We start from the raw sequence: 15758 nt of genomic DNA, 5'->3' as shown, positions 1-15758 counted from the left end.
TGAATACAGTAGTTTGAAAAAGGTATACTTGGTGTAACCACCACCCCAATCATGATATAGTATATTCTCATTACCTCATAAATTCCTTTGTACCCTTTTCTAGTAAATCTCCTCTCTGACCCTGAGGCAACAGCTGTTCTGAATTCTGTTACCACAAACCAGTTTTGCCTGATCTTGAGCTGCATATAAATGAAATGAGTTTGCATTCCTTTGTGCCTGTTTTTTAATGATTTTGCTCAACATAATGTTTTTGAGATTTATCTATGCTATTGATGAATCAATTATTCATTCCTTTTTATCATATAGAAATTCTATTATATGAGTATACCAAAATCTGTTTATCCACTGCCCAATTGATGGACATTTGGTTTGTTTCAAGTGTTTGGCTACCATGAATAAAACTGCTAATGACATTCCATTGGATTTCGTTTTGTGGTCATCCGTCTTCAGTTCTCCTGGTTAACTACGAGTACAACTGCTGGGTCAGGTGCAAGTTTACCTATGTTAGCAAACTCTAAAATGTTTTTCAAAGGAACTCTATCGCTGTGACATGTCTACTAGCTATACCTGGTGCTGCTCTACTTGCTCTATATTGTCATTAACATTAAGTGGCATGTGTTTAATTTTAGCCTTTATGGTGCTATGTAGTGGTAATTTCACTGTGATTATAATTTGCATTTTCCTGACTAACAATGTGCTTTTTTTTTTTTTTAACATTAAACAATGTGCTTTCGTGTACTCATGGTCATTCATGTATCTTCCTTTGAGAGATGTTTGTTCAAGTCTTTTTGCCCATTTTAAAATCTGGGTCTGAATAGTTGCTTAACCAAAAATTCTAATATAATTATGATAATATTGGGAAGGTACCGTGAGCCAGGAGAGAGAAATCCTCACTTAATATAATAAAATAGAAAGTTAGCAGACATGTCTGAAATGGAAAATACAAGGTGTGTGCAGGCCTGAAGAGAGAGAGAGAGGAGCAGAAAGTGGCTGCTTCTGGGACGGACAGCTGGAGAGGGGAGCCTCTATTTTATAGCAAGCCTTTTGGTATTATTTTACCTGGGAAACTACACATTTGTTTACTTTGAAGAAAAAATGAGTTAAAAATAAATAACTTACTGAATCTATAATCACTGAGTCAGGTGTTCTTCCAGTGAACACAAAATTCAATTGTTTGGCTGCTCTGACCAAGGCCCCCTCATCTGTTTCGGGAAAAGTAAACACATGGTGAAATACACATTACCTTCAATGCCCAATACAAGAGAAATACATGAGTGCTATACAGCGTGCTGTTCAAGTTTTAAAGAAGTTTATCTGGCTCCTGTTATTACAATCCATTTCTTTTAAAATTACATGGCAAGACCAAAGAAATGAGTAGAAGAATCTTAAGACTATGATATAGGTATAGACCACAGAGACATATTTCTGAAGATTGGGTCTCACTCTTCTTTATATACAAGAAGGAAAATTTACACAAATACTACTTGATCCAGCATATTTTCTAGAAAACCTTTCTTACAAATGAATGACATGAAACTGCCTTTCTGTATTTTATGGCTTTCCTCCTCAAACACTGACTGCAGAAAAACTGACGCTACTAATGGAGAATTCAATTTAAATGAATATACCGTATTTTTCGCTCCACAAGATGCACCTGACCATAAGACACACCTAGGGTTTTAGGGAGGAAAATAAGAAAAAAAACATTCTGAACCAAATGGTGTGTTAAAATATTTAATGAAATACCATATTTTTTGTTCCATAAGATGCACGGGCATTTCCCCCTATACTTTTTTGGGGGGGAAAAAGTGCATCTTATGGAGCAGAGATACGGTAAATGAATTAATGCTTTATTATTTCATATATTAGTTACTATCATCACCATGCCATATCAAACCTAGTTGCTGAGGGTAGGGTGTGGGACAGGAGAACGTTCACATACCGTAGTTTCTGTCTCAGCAACGAGATAAAACATTTCTTATAAGGAATTTGGTACATTCTACAAAGTCGCAGGTACTGCTTTAGAATACAGTTTACAGTACTTATAACAGAGTTCTCCAAAGTGTGTTCTCTCTTTCGTAAAATCTTACAATAATTGAGGTGGCTATTTATCCAATTTTACATTGAAAATAGGTCTAAAATTAAGCCTATTATTTTTTACCTAAAAATAATAAGTTGATTATTTTACTTTTTCAAATTAAATCTTTTTTTTTCTTGACAATCTCAAATTTCAGAACAATGCTCCGATGAAAAAAAATACATCCCAATTGCTTCATTTGTACCTGGAGATGCTGCTTGGTAAATAATCTTATCGCCTTCTCGCTCTGGTACTGCTGTGTGGCAAACAGCCATCATTGTAAGAAATTCACATATTATGGGTGCAGTTGGCTGTAGGAAATAAACATACATCAGACCTTTCCATTCAAACATTTTGACACTAATGATAGCAATATCACTTCATATCTATTTACTAAGAGTACCATGTCAAACATTGAGGGTGTGAGGTTATAGCCAACTAAGAAGACAACCTTCATTATGAAGAAAATACATTTTAACTAAAATCATTCATTCTAGCACACACTCATTCATTTCTAAACATTTATACCTGACAACTCTGTGTTGCCAAACAAATAGTACAGTGAAAAAGGTAGATATGGTCAAATACTATGCTCAGAAGACAGATGAGAAATTAAAAAACATTCATATACCTCATTCTAATTCCTGATCAGATTAAAGCTTTAGGCATCTCATCTCACTGTGGTTCACTATTTGGGGTTGAGTTGATGACGGCAGGGGATTAATGCCTTGTCCTCCCGTTCTCCAAAAAATGGCAACCTTAACCTGACACGTTTTAACAAAGAAATGATGGAGCAATTCCTATGTACAATGGACTCGCATGGCCTGGGGAAGACAGAGAAGCGAATCCTCTCTGCAAGGAGCTAGAGTTTATCAGAGAAAAACCAAATCTCTTAAACTAAACATCTGCCTGTCTGGCTCCTGATGAAGAAAAATGTCACTCAAATTAATAAAGAAAAAATATTTCTCCATACTCTGGACAAAAAACAAAACAAATCTAAACTAAAAAGAAGTGAAGTGGTTGAACCAAACTAAATCAAACGTTATTTGAAAAAACTGTGTTCTGGCTACAACAGTCGACAAGAGAGACATGGTCTCTGCCATGTGAAGCTTCGACTTGGGAAAGCAGAGGACAGATACACAGACAAGTGCTATTTATTCACGGACTGGAAAGGGCTACAAAGAAGAGAATGCCAATCATGTATTGTGATTTGGGTGAGTGTGCGGTTGTTTTCAAGACGATGTGATATTTAAGCTGATGAGGGTTAGCCTCATGAGAAACTGAGCAGAGAGTTTTCCATCCAGCAGGAACCAACATGATGAGAAGGTCCCAAAGAAGGAAACAATGAAATGTGAGAACATAAAGGAGGCCAATGTGGCCCGAGGAGAGGGGGGGGAAGAGGGGTTCTGAGTGTGGTTGGGGACATAGGTAGGGGCCAGGTTATAGCTCTGGAAGGTAAGAGGAGAGCCAAAGAGTGGTTTTAAACAGGGAAGGGGTGGGACTTGGTTTCCATCTGCGTCACTGCAGTTGTCTCACGCAGCAAGAATTGGAGGGGAGTAAAAGGGAAACAAGGAGAATGGTTGGGAGGCATTATGGTAATTCACACCAGGGATGCTGGGAGCCTGGACTCGGGGAGTGTAAGTGAGAAAGAAATGAACATGTCATTCAGGATACACTCTGGAAGTCAGCATGGACAAGGTCTCGGTGATTCTACTAATCTAGAGATGGCAGTGCAAGGAGGTACCAAAAGCAACCCTTAAGTTCCTAGAAAGGGCAGTAAGACGGGTGAAGGTGTAACTCACTGAACCTGAGAACACAGAGAAAAGGGGGTCTGGGTCTAGGTCTAGGTTTTGTGGATCCTGAAGCTAATATTTGGTTGAAGGCTGTCTTTAAAAAAAAGGATACAAAAATACCCCTATGAACACACTGCTAGAGCTCTACCTGTGCTTGAGAGGGAGCACGTTTTGGGGTAACGAGCATGAGTTCAAGTTTTCACAGACTGAGCTTGTAGCAATCGTCAGAAAAAGTTCTGGGGTTTAAACTCCAGGAATCTCTATCACTTGATCTGATGAAGTTTTAGTAAATGTTGATAACTTCATAAAGATGTGCACAGTTCTTACTGTATAGATTGGCACTAGCCTATGATTTTGAGCGGGTAACTAATTTCTATAGCTATTTTGAAATTGTTAATAGTGACTTGTTTCAAACAAATAGGGTTCTAATATAACAGCATAAAATATTTGAAAAGAAAGAATCTTGATCATAATATTAAAACTAAACATTTAATAACCATAAATTCATGTTGACCAAGTAAAAAAAATTAGCAATAGATTTTGACATTAAAAAATAATCATAAAATATATAAACATGGAAGATAGTTCAGAGGATTGCTCATTAGTTTTCACTCATTAATTAAAATATATTGGCTTTATGTCACTTACATGATTATTTTGGAGATTTTCCAGCAATGATGAGTCACTAAATGTTTTGTCATCTCCAAACTGTGAGTTCTGCCTAAAGGGAAAAAAATGGAGCAAACCTGGTTCACTTATCAGCTCAATGATCTATGTATAACCTTTCAAATATGTCATTATATCTACAAACCCCTAATAGATTCAGTATAATTTAGAGTGCATCACTGAATAAGACATCACAGATTTCATGATTAAGTCATAAAAGCATTGTAAAATGTGAGACTTTGCAGCGTAATGAGAAATAGTATTTTATAGTTCATTTTCCTGGCATGAAATTCTATTGTAGTCACATGAAATTTTTAAAAAAATTAATTAAAAAATGTAACAAAACCGCTAAAACACTTGGAATTGAATTTCCTCAACTTCCATATTTTTTTCAAGTTTTAAAAATTCTGAGGATAAAAATTTATTAAAAATAATATTGTTGCCTCCCTGTTTCCAACTTCAGAAAATACAAAAATATAATAATAATAAATTTGATTAGGCCCTGGCCAAGTGACTCAGTGGATAAAGTGTCCTCCCAGTGTGCCAGAGGTCATGGGTTTGACCCATGGTCAGGGCACATATGAGAAACAATCAATGAGTACACAACTAAATGGAACAATGAGTTGATGCTACTCTCTCTCTCTCTCTCTCTCAAATCAATGGAAAAATTAAAAAACAAAACATTTAAAAAATAAGATTAATACTTTTACCACAGCCTATGAGAAATCTTTATTTGTATTGACTAATACTACATAATTATCATATGAAATATAAAAATATAAACTGTTCACATATTTTCTCATCACTAACAAATATCTGACATATTTACATACAGATCACATTTGTTCCGTATACTGAGAACAAATCATAAGAGCATACGGGACTTGAGGGGTTGTGGCTCTCTGCAGATCAGCAAACATGCTCTGTGCTCCATAAGAAACAAATGGGGCCAGATTTGCCTCTGTAATCTAGCTACTATTAATCTCAGGGCAATGCAATTAATACAGAAAGGTTGAGATTCAAAGGCAGAACAAGGACCATGTAAGTGGAAATGTTAAATCCAAAGGGTAAACTTTTCAATGGTCGGTGAAAATGTTTAGATATGAGCTTTTTTGTACACTGAAGAAAATTTCTGAATTAATTCAGAGGAAAAAATGTGTTTGATATTAAGAATTTGAAATAATTAAATGTACACAATATCCTCAATGAAATTTATTTTTCCCATAAACCAAAGGAAGAAGTTAGAATGTTTATAATAACATACATCCTTCTTTACATGTTGTAGTTTGGTCTCTTAATTCTCAGAATTATAATACATCAGTATTAACATGTAATAGTTTAGAATTTGCAAAACATGCCTGGGAAACAGAATAAACAGATCATTATTATACTTATTCCTCTCTCTCTAGTTTTAAATATGGAAAGAAAAATCCTCCAAATACTATCATATCTTAAAAATAGTTTATTTGGGGTTCCATAAAATCTTCCAATTATTAAAATGTGTCCATTAATCGTTCTTTATACTTTTTTTTACTTATTTGCTAAATAAATTGAAATATCAAAGAATATTCATAGTAACATCTTGCATATGGAGATGTTTTCTTTTTAAAGAATTCTAGACTGAAAGCCTTTATAAATCTGGAGATATGTCATATTCATCTCACCAGTAAGTCTTTCATTTTATAAATCACAGCTACGATAATTGATATAACTGTCAAATGTATTCACAACAAATATTAGATATGCAATTAAAATGTCTGCCTGGACACGTCACTTCCTCTATTCACTAGTGAAGGATTCCACCACGGATAGTGATACATAAGAGCTCTTCTTCCAGAAACTGGCTTTCCTTCCCAAGATCATAAAAACCACAAACCATAGGCTGGGATAGGTAACTCGGGCATGGTATTCTCACCATCCCTCTCCAAAATCTTACAAAATGTTCACTTTTAGTAAATGTATAGAGATAAAACTAGGAAGTGCATGTCATTTCAAAATAGAATATGAACCAAACTGCATTAAAAGTACAAGTAACACTTTAAACAGCGAGTTAACAAAACTACATGAATTTGTGAACTGTTCACAAATAAAAATGCAAGCCAAAAACAACATTTTCTTAAATTTTTCCACAGAAATTGTCAAGTGGCACTTTGCTCACCAGGAGACAAAGAAATTATGGTGTTTTGCAAGAAGCAATAAGGCAGGGAGTGGAACATTCAGGTAAGGACAACAATGAGCAGGTAGCTTACAACATTATCTAATTTGCAGCTTCTTATAGCTTGATTTAAAAGCTATGATACTTTGTAAATAATTATTTCCTGATCATAAAAAAGTGGAGGATTCCCATAGCAATAAGTTAAATGAAAATTCAGAATGCATATGGCTTAATTGATATTAGATATTTTCATATATGGACTATGACGTTTTTTAAATTCAAAATTCATGTCAACAAGAGAGTCAACAGAAAAATGAAAAAAAAGTTGGACCCATATTTTTCACCCTAAACCAAAATAAACTTCAGATTCAGGAATGCTCTAATTAAAGTACTAAAACTATGGGAAAATTCTGAAAATAAATTAGGAGTAGAAAATGGTGAAGTATCAGACATAATTTAGAAAACAAAACAAGCAGATAAATCCGAGTGAATAAAGCTAAAACATTTCTGCGGAGCAAGAACTACTGCAAAGTCAAAAGCCAAATGACAAACTGGGAAAAATTATTTCCAATTCATATATGTAAGCTAATTTTTATAAAATAAAAACAACTCAGAAATCAATTAGAAAAAGATCAGCAAGGCAGTGAATAATGAGTAAAGGGTATAAACGCACAGTTCATACAGAAGGAAATATTACTGGCATTAAACGTAAGTTCAATCTTATCCTATAATGAGAGAAATGAAATATAACAGAAATAAAAGTATGGCAACTCTGTGCTGTTATGATTATGAAATTATATCTCATCAGCGAGAATGAAAATTGGTTCAACTTTGACAAAGGGCAATAGGGCAATTTCTATCAACATTTAAAATGCATGTATGCTTTGAGCCAAGAATTCCAGTTCTAGGAATTTACACTAATTATTCACCTGGTGCAAAATGCTGTATGTATTCATTCTTTGCAGCACATTTTAAAAGAGCAAAATATTAGAAATAACCCAAGTTCTATCAGGGATGCTGCATTAAATAATCGTGGCATATCCACATAACAGAATACTTTACAAAAAATGGGAGCTATTCATGGAACAGGGACAGATCTCAAGGATGCCTGGTAAAAAGGAGAGCTGGTACAAAGCTGTGCAGTATGCCTCACTTACTGTAAAAATATGAGGAAAAGTGCATGCATGTATAGACCTGGAAGCATACAGCTGAAATCGGTCACACTGGCTGCCTCCAGGAGGCAAAACAGAGGGCTCTACCACCGGGAAAGGGAGGCCAGCCTCTCCCTCCAAACACCCTTTAAATTAGTGATGTCAGTGCCTCACAAACTTAAAAAATAAATCAAATTTAAATTAAAAAACAAGGACAAAATATAGGTCAGCTACCTGAAATATATACATACCCTACATACAATGGTGGGATTCAGCCGGTTCGCAGTGGTTTGGAAGAACCGATACCTAATTTTTTTTTTTAACATATTTTGGGCACTTTTAAAATTTTTTTACAGAGACAGAGCAAGAGTCAGAGAGAGGGATAGATAGAGACAGACAGACAGGAACGGAGAGAGATGAGAAGCATCAATCATCAGTTTTTCGTTGCAACACGTTAGTTGTTCACTGATTGCTTTCTCAGATGTGCCTTGACCGCGGGCCTTCAGCAGACCAAGTAACCCCTTGTTCGAGCCAGCGACCTTGGGTCCAAGCTGGGGAGCTTTGCTCAAACCAGATGAGCCCGCGCTCAAACTGACGATCTCAGGGTCTCAAACCTGGGTCCTCCGCATTCCAGTCTGATGCTCTATCCATTGCGCCACCGCCTGGTCAGGCTCATTAATATTTTAAAACTCTTATAATCTAGTTTTGTGTACCTCTTTTATTGTTCTTATTTAAGTATTAAATGCATGAAATAATAAAATACCATTTGGTATATTGTTTTTTATACTTAAAATGGTCATTAGGGCAGAGAACCAGTTGTTAGGTTATTTGAATCCCACCACTGCCTACACCCAGATGAAATGTATACGTGATACACCTACCTATACTACACGCATGGGCACACAGGAAGAAGAAAGGCAGCTTGATTGTAAGGCACTTTTTTTTTATTTTGAAAAGAATTGGCACCTCCTTTTGAATGGTGCTACAGGTTCCAGATCAAAATAACTTAAAGGGAGACATAATTTTGAGAAATACATTTGATATTCAGAGTCAGGTCCAGTAAAGGTCAAGAATCTGAACACATGATTGAATCTAGTATTTTTATTGGACATTGGTTTTAACCAAAGTAATGAGACCTACTTTTCTGTGCAGCACATAGTATTTCCAAAGGCAATTACAGAAGAGGAGCCCTAAAACATTCTCTGAAACAGCTGCCTCACTGGAATAAAGAAATTACCTGTCAAATTGACTAATTGAAGACTAACACTAATTTGCATGCATTAGATCTCATTATTATGCAGTCACACCCAGAAGAAGGTTTTAGTGAGCCTAGCTGTTACAGACTATGGAAATATCACTTACTCCCTACATAATTATATGCCAGAATGAATGAGAAAATAAAAGAGACCAGGAAAAGGTACTATCTAATGATAGTATAATACAGAAAATCACAGTGAAATGACTAAGCGCAGAACACTTTCAGGTAATTTTTCTGGAGAATGACCCTCGTTAACATTCACCTAAAAAGAAAAAAAAATTTCAGAAAGAATAACGTGACACTATATAAAATAGTTAAGAAAAACAAGTATGTTATTTGGAACTTGCTTCAAAATGATAGTGAAGAAAAGGTATAGATTCACTGAAATTGGTATTGAGTGCACATCATCGAAGTGAGTAGTTGAGTACATCTGTCCACTTTTGTTTATGCTTGAAATTTTCTACAATAAACATGAAAAAAATGAGTATGAAAAGATATAGTTTTGGAAAATAACCATATCTTAGGGCTACTAGGATGCTGAGAACAAGCAGATTTTTTCCTCTTCAGTGATAGATTTTTAACAGAAAGAATTTATAATGTTGGGAAATGATTTTACCTCTATAAACTATTTATATTAATATATTTAAGGAAGCAGAGCTACAGCTATCCTCTACCTATCTCTGAAGTCAAGAGAACTTGTTGGAAAGGGTTACAACATTATTGATTTACCTTCAATAGCAGCTAAATGTAAAGTATTCTACATACATTGAAGGGTTAAATATGATGGCTTTTTTTTTAACTTGACGTTTTTGTAGTAAACGTGGTAGGCAACATACATGCAGGCCATGAATTTTATATATGGGATTCAATGAACTTCACATTGAATAGTGAAGCTGCCGACAGGAATGAACTTGCAGATATTGGATTTAAACAGTCATCACACGCTCTAGTTTACCCCTGAAGACCAACAGCATCAAGATGCGATCGGGTGCCTGGAGCTTGGGATTCAACCAGGACCTTCATCGGCAACATGAAACCAACCGGAACGCGGTTAGGGGGATGCCAGTTTTATGAACGAGCAAAGTTCTCCCCCTCCCTGTGTTTACTTTTCTGAAGTCATTTTAATTTCACATGTTCTTACCACCTTAACAAAACAAGAAATACACAAAAAATAAAATGACAAGTAGCAAAGACATCTTATGCCCTAAAAGGAGTTCTTTTCTAAAGTTGTTTAAAGTCTTTAGGATGGCGTGTGAGCTGCACCTACTTCACCACCAGAAAGAGTGAATTCTGAACTCCAGCTGCCATGCTTTCTGGTTGTAAACTTCAGGACAAGTTACTTATTAGCTTCTTTGCCTAAATTTCACCAACTTTAGAATAGTCGTGTCAACCACAACTCCTCAAATATGTCAGGAGGATTAAGGAAGAGACCCAGAGCTAACACTCTCTGTGAGCTTACTATGTCCAAGTATGATTATAAGCCCTTTAAAAACAGAATTCACTTAATCTTCACAACCTCCCTATGATGTCCACATTCTACCAGATGAGGACAGGTAGGTAGAGATACTGTGCAACTTGTTCAAGGGCACCAGTGGGATCAGGATGTGAACTTGGGTGGTCAGAATTCAAAATCTGCTTCCCTGACCCTGAACAGGACCCAGGACACAACAGAAACTCAAAAAGTATTTGTTCCGGGCCTTGGCCGGTTGGCTCAGTGGTAGAGCGTCGGCCTGGCGTGCAGGAGTCCCGGGTTCGATTCCCGGCCAGGGCACACAGGAGAAGCGCCCATCTGCTTCTCCACCCCTCCCCTGTCCTTCCTCTCTGCCTCTCTCTTCCCCTCCCGCAGCCAAGGCTCCATTGGAGCAAAGTTGTCCCGGGCACTGAGGATGGCTTTGTGGCCTCTGCCTCAGGCACTAGAATGGCTCTGGTTGCAACAGAGTGACGCCCCAGATGGGCAGAGCATCGCCCCCTGATGGGCATGCTGGGTGGATCCTGGCTGGGCGCATGCGGGAGTCTAACTGCCTCCCCGTTTCCAACTTCAGAAAAATACAAAAAAACAAAAAAGTATTTGTTCCTTCATCTTTGAAGGCCTGCAGGTAACTATTTGATAGGTGGGGAATCCAATCATATATTTAAAGTAAAGCTTACTTTACAATACCATTAATAGCTAATTTTATATATAATTATAAGTAGAACTATACAATTTATGAAAATGCTGGCATTTTTTAAATTTGGAGTTACCTAGTTTAGAATATCAATTATCAAATTTTACAAGAGGATGTTCTACAAAAGGAATTCATTAAACTATATAAAATAACATTCTCGCTTTCCAACAATGATAAAAGTTATGAACAACCTCTATCGAAAGTAGTCTATTTTAAATGGCACGAGTAAACAATCTTTAACATTTCCATTCAATTTTAATAAAAATATGGGAAAGATAATTTCTTTTCTCTTAAGAATACATGAGTGACCATAGAAAAATGTGTACTAATTCTACATTAATGAACAGCATTTATAATTAATAGAATGATCTTGACACATTTTTAAAAATACTAAAAATTTTCAGTTTTGTGTAGGTGTTTAAATTCATGACACTCTAAACAAGGGGCTTAAATGAGATGACTCATCAGTTATCACATGAACTAAACAGCTGCCTCTGCCTTCAATCCCTAGGGGTCATGAGGTTTACTGCAAATTATCACCAAATCTCTATTTTGTTGATATAAAACCCAAGTTGAAAAATATTAAATGATGTTATTGGACTTCCATGCATATCGGAAATGTAGCTTAATCCTAAAAAACACGTATAACCTGAAAATAAGAGAACGTGACCACTTGTAAAATGACATTTTCTGCAGTTTACCAGCATTAAAGGAAACAGATTTTTGAAATTTCACTTGCCACCAAATCATGATGAATTATAAAAATTTCAAAATAAACTTACTCTGTTCTAAATAGAAATGCAAATCCATGAAGGAAGGATTTTATTTTTAATTTTTTAAAAATGTTTTTAGATGGAGGATTTTAAAGTAAAGTAAAAAAAACAAAACATCCAAAGTATTGAAGTGAAACCTTTAATTTGCCATCATTAATAATTCTAAAATTAATTACATTCTCGTTAATTCTAATCCTTGGGAGCATAGTCTTTCATCATTTGTCCCAGACATTTGACTTTTCAATAGTTCCTTTTCTTGCCCCCAAAGAGATTTAGCAAAGTAATGAAAAGAAACGAAAAGGAAATTTCCGCTGCTTAGGAAAGTTTCAGCTTCAGCAGGTCTTCCCGGAAAGCTGCAGAATACGTATCTCGAGGCAGAAGGTGGCAATGCTGAGCTAAAAACACAGTTTCTACAGCTGTAACTGAAATCTTAGGTAGTCCATAGCCCAGGGACCCCAAGTTGATCATTACAGACTTTATTATAGATACATAATGTAAAAATTCTGACAAGTCCAACCTTTAAACTAAATGTTTATAAAATGACAAAAGGTTATTCAATAGGAAATCGACGACATTCAATGAATTTCAACAACTACCTCCTTTAAAGCATGTCACCATATCTGATCAGTGATGGCTTTTGTGCAAAGTAGTGAAGTGTGTCTAACAAGATAGCAAAAGGCAAAACTTTTAAAGGCACCAATGAGATCAAAAGGTCCATGCAGCTTACCATTCGTCAGGAGAGCAGCCATAATCCTCAGGTTCAGGGACATGGCTTCAGAAAGCAAGAGGGACAGAAAGAGAGGAAAAACAATCACAGAAAGGCTGGTAACATTAAAGCTAAATAAGGGAATTATGGAAAGATGGATCTTTAAAAAATTAAGAAAATAAATTTGTAGCCAATTCTGAAAGAATGGCAGTTAATATCGTAAGTAGAATGAAGATTACGGTGAATAAGCAGGTTTACACAATTATTCTATAACTGGATAGCTAACTTGCCTCTTCAACATGAAATTCACTGATATTTATGCACAGAATCCAGTGTTCAGTAGGAAATATTTAAACTTAACAGTGTAACCACAAAGCCAATGGAAAATTAATCACATACTGTATAATGAGAACAAAGTGTTTTAATGAAACAAACATGCTGATACCTAGAAACAAACTATCACACTAGTAAAACTTACCACATATTTTAGAAGTAAATTTGACTATCATGAGGTGATGGTTCTTTAAGAGGCCATATTAAAGTAAAATTAATTACATTTACATAAATGAAATAAAACCGCATTTCAAGATTAACCGATATTTCAAAAAGTTTCACTTAAACCATAATTGTTATTCAACTATTCGTTTTCTCAAATAGAAGGCGCGTTCATCAATACTTAATTTCATCCATTAGCTCATGTGAGCACTAGGAAAGTCTGACTGATGTACATACAGCTTTTATTTTAACCAGCCAGTCATATATTCAGTCAGAAGTGGCCCATAATAACACGACAGAGCACATTTTCTTGTATATATGTATATATATTAAATTTTCTTTTATTAGACATTGTCTCCCAGCTTTACTGAAATATAACTGGCATATAACATTGTGTCAAGTTTAAGGTGTACAAATGTGTTGATTTGATACATTTATATATTGCAGAATATATTAGCTAACACCTCCATCACCTCATATAATCATCATTTCTTTCTTGTGGTGAAAACATTTAAGATTTACTATCTTAGCAACTAGAGCAGATTTTCTTATTTCCCATTTCTTTTGTTATATGTGTCCATTCAATATTTTTCCTTTAAATTAAATATATTAGATACAGGTTGATTTAAAAAAAAAAAAGTAGAGTTCAGTACAAATGTAAAATCATTGTTATTTTTGACAAATGTACAATTAAGTTCACTGGGATCCTTTCATTCCCTGAGAGACCACCTCACTCTTTCTTCCAACAAACGGGCCATGACACGGCCTCCTCAGCCCAGGGCACCTGTTCCTCCGCCAGAGCACGGAACTGACAGTTCAGGAGGCCATGTTTTCATTCCAACTGCAATGGGGGCAGTCCCTTCTACTCACTGGTTGCCCTCTCTCTGACCAAAGAGCTTTTCAGATGCTTGAGAGAAAAGGCTAAGCAAGCCCCCTGTGGGCTCGATTCCCAGAAAAGGCAAGCTTTCGGCAGTGCTTAAGGCAATCAATTCTGATTCTCCCAGCTTGAACTCCAGACTGCTCAAAGCAGAGGGCAGAGGGTGTGCTCCCACGCACTGTGCCAAGGCTCTGCCACATGGCACTGGTGCCATACAGCAGCCTCCGGTTCCACACACCTGATCTGCTTCAACTTAGGCATCTTAAAAACTGCAGAGCTCAAGGCACAGGGTCCCTCTCCCCCAGCCTGGTCCAGCCCTGGCAGACGCTGAGTGCTATGCAGTGCGATGGGCAGTGGGCCACCCACACACCTGCTACTGGTCCTGCCTGCCTGCCTCAGTTTCCCAGCAACCACTGCTCCAGCGGCGCTGATGTGTCTGTGCTGTCTGGTTATTGTCTTTGTGTACAGTTGGGGCTGCTATATCTGCCTGGCCAGTTCTTCACTTAATCACTCATTCTTAGATCTCAGCTCAACTATCACTTTCTCAGGGAGCAGTCCCCGACCTCCCTAATTAGATCAACCCTCAATCACAGACTCACACAGACCTTTATATTGGTCTGTTCAATTACATAATTAATATTCATAAACCCCCAATTAGACTATCAAGTCTAGGGGGTAGGAATCACGTGAACTTCTGCTGATCATTACAGCCCCATCATCTAACAGAGTGCCACACACACAGAAGGAGACTGACGTGCGTTGCAGGTGAATGAAGAAACGCACGGTGTCTGCCCAGCTCTCACCACCAGTCACAGGTGAGCAGGGAGATAGACTTGCTGGTTTTGATCCAGACTGGGGACTGAGTATTATGGCAACTCTGAGGTTTCTCATGATGGATCCCTTCTTGTCGTTAAGGAGATAGATGATCCTTTCAGCAAACGTTGCTAAAGAAAATACTGTCAAGTAAAGCTATTCATATACTGCATTCATATAAAGATTGCTTTTAAGAACATTCATTTTTCACTTGAAGGGAAAATGTCTATGAAATGGTTTTAATACTGATTAAATGATGTGCTGACACAAAAATTCTTTATTTACAGTTACTTAATAGAATTTTTTTTAAAACTTTAGAGATTATACCCTGTTAAGCCTAGTCTAGCTCATTAGCACATCTGAATGGTGAGGTCTAAATCAGGGGTCCCCAAACTTTTTACACAGGGGGCCAGTTCACTGTCCCTCAGACCGTTGGAGGGCCGGACTATAAAAAAAACTATGAACAAATTCCTATGCACACTGTACATATCTTATTTTAAAGTAAAAAAAACAAAACGGGAACAAATACAATATTTAAAATAAAGAACAAGTAAATTTAAATCAACAAACTGACCAATATTTCAATGGGAACTATGCTCCTCTCACTGACCACCAATGAAAGAGGTACCCTTCCAGAAGTGCGGCGGGGGCCGGATAAATGGCCTCAGGGGGCCACATGTGGCCCGCGGGCCGTAGTTTGGGGACCCCTGGTCTAAATTATTGACAAAGATGGTACTAAGGATTATAGCCTAGAATAGTCACTATACTGAGAATCCTACCTACCAAACATAAAAGCCTCTTTTGTATTTCTGTCACTCAAGTAAATGTG

General features: G+C 36.6%; 1 protein-coding gene across 6 annotated transcripts in view; it reads right to left on the bottom strand.

Annotated features, from left to right (window-relative positions):
- ATP8A1 (ATPase phospholipid transporting 8A1) overlaps positions 1-15758 on the bottom strand; it is a 228818-nt gene that overhangs the window by 128043 nt on the left and 85017 nt on the right. For 4 of the 6 annotated variants that reach the window (XM_066233480.1, XM_066233481.1, XM_066233478.1 and 1 more), the window contains 4 exons: positions 12766-12810; positions 4519-4591; positions 2283-2388; positions 1120-1202 (listed from right to left, as the gene is read on the bottom strand). In XM_066233480.1, coding sequence (XP_066089577.1) covers positions 1120-1202; positions 2283-2388; positions 4519-4591; positions 12766-12810 — 307 coding nt within the window. The remainder of the gene's footprint in view (positions 1-1119; positions 1203-2282; positions 2389-4518; positions 4592-12765; positions 12811-15758) is intronic. The other 2 variants (XM_066233482.1, XM_066233483.1) reach the window with 1 other exon arrangement.

This window comes from Saccopteryx bilineata, chromosome 5 (assembly GCF_036850765.1).
Source record: "Saccopteryx bilineata isolate mSacBil1 chromosome 5, mSacBil1_pri_phased_curated, whole genome shotgun sequence".
Lineage (NCBI taxonomy): Eukaryota > Metazoa > Chordata > Mammalia > Chiroptera > Emballonuridae > Saccopteryx > Saccopteryx bilineata.
This window is presented reverse-complemented; position numbering and strand designations above follow the sequence as displayed.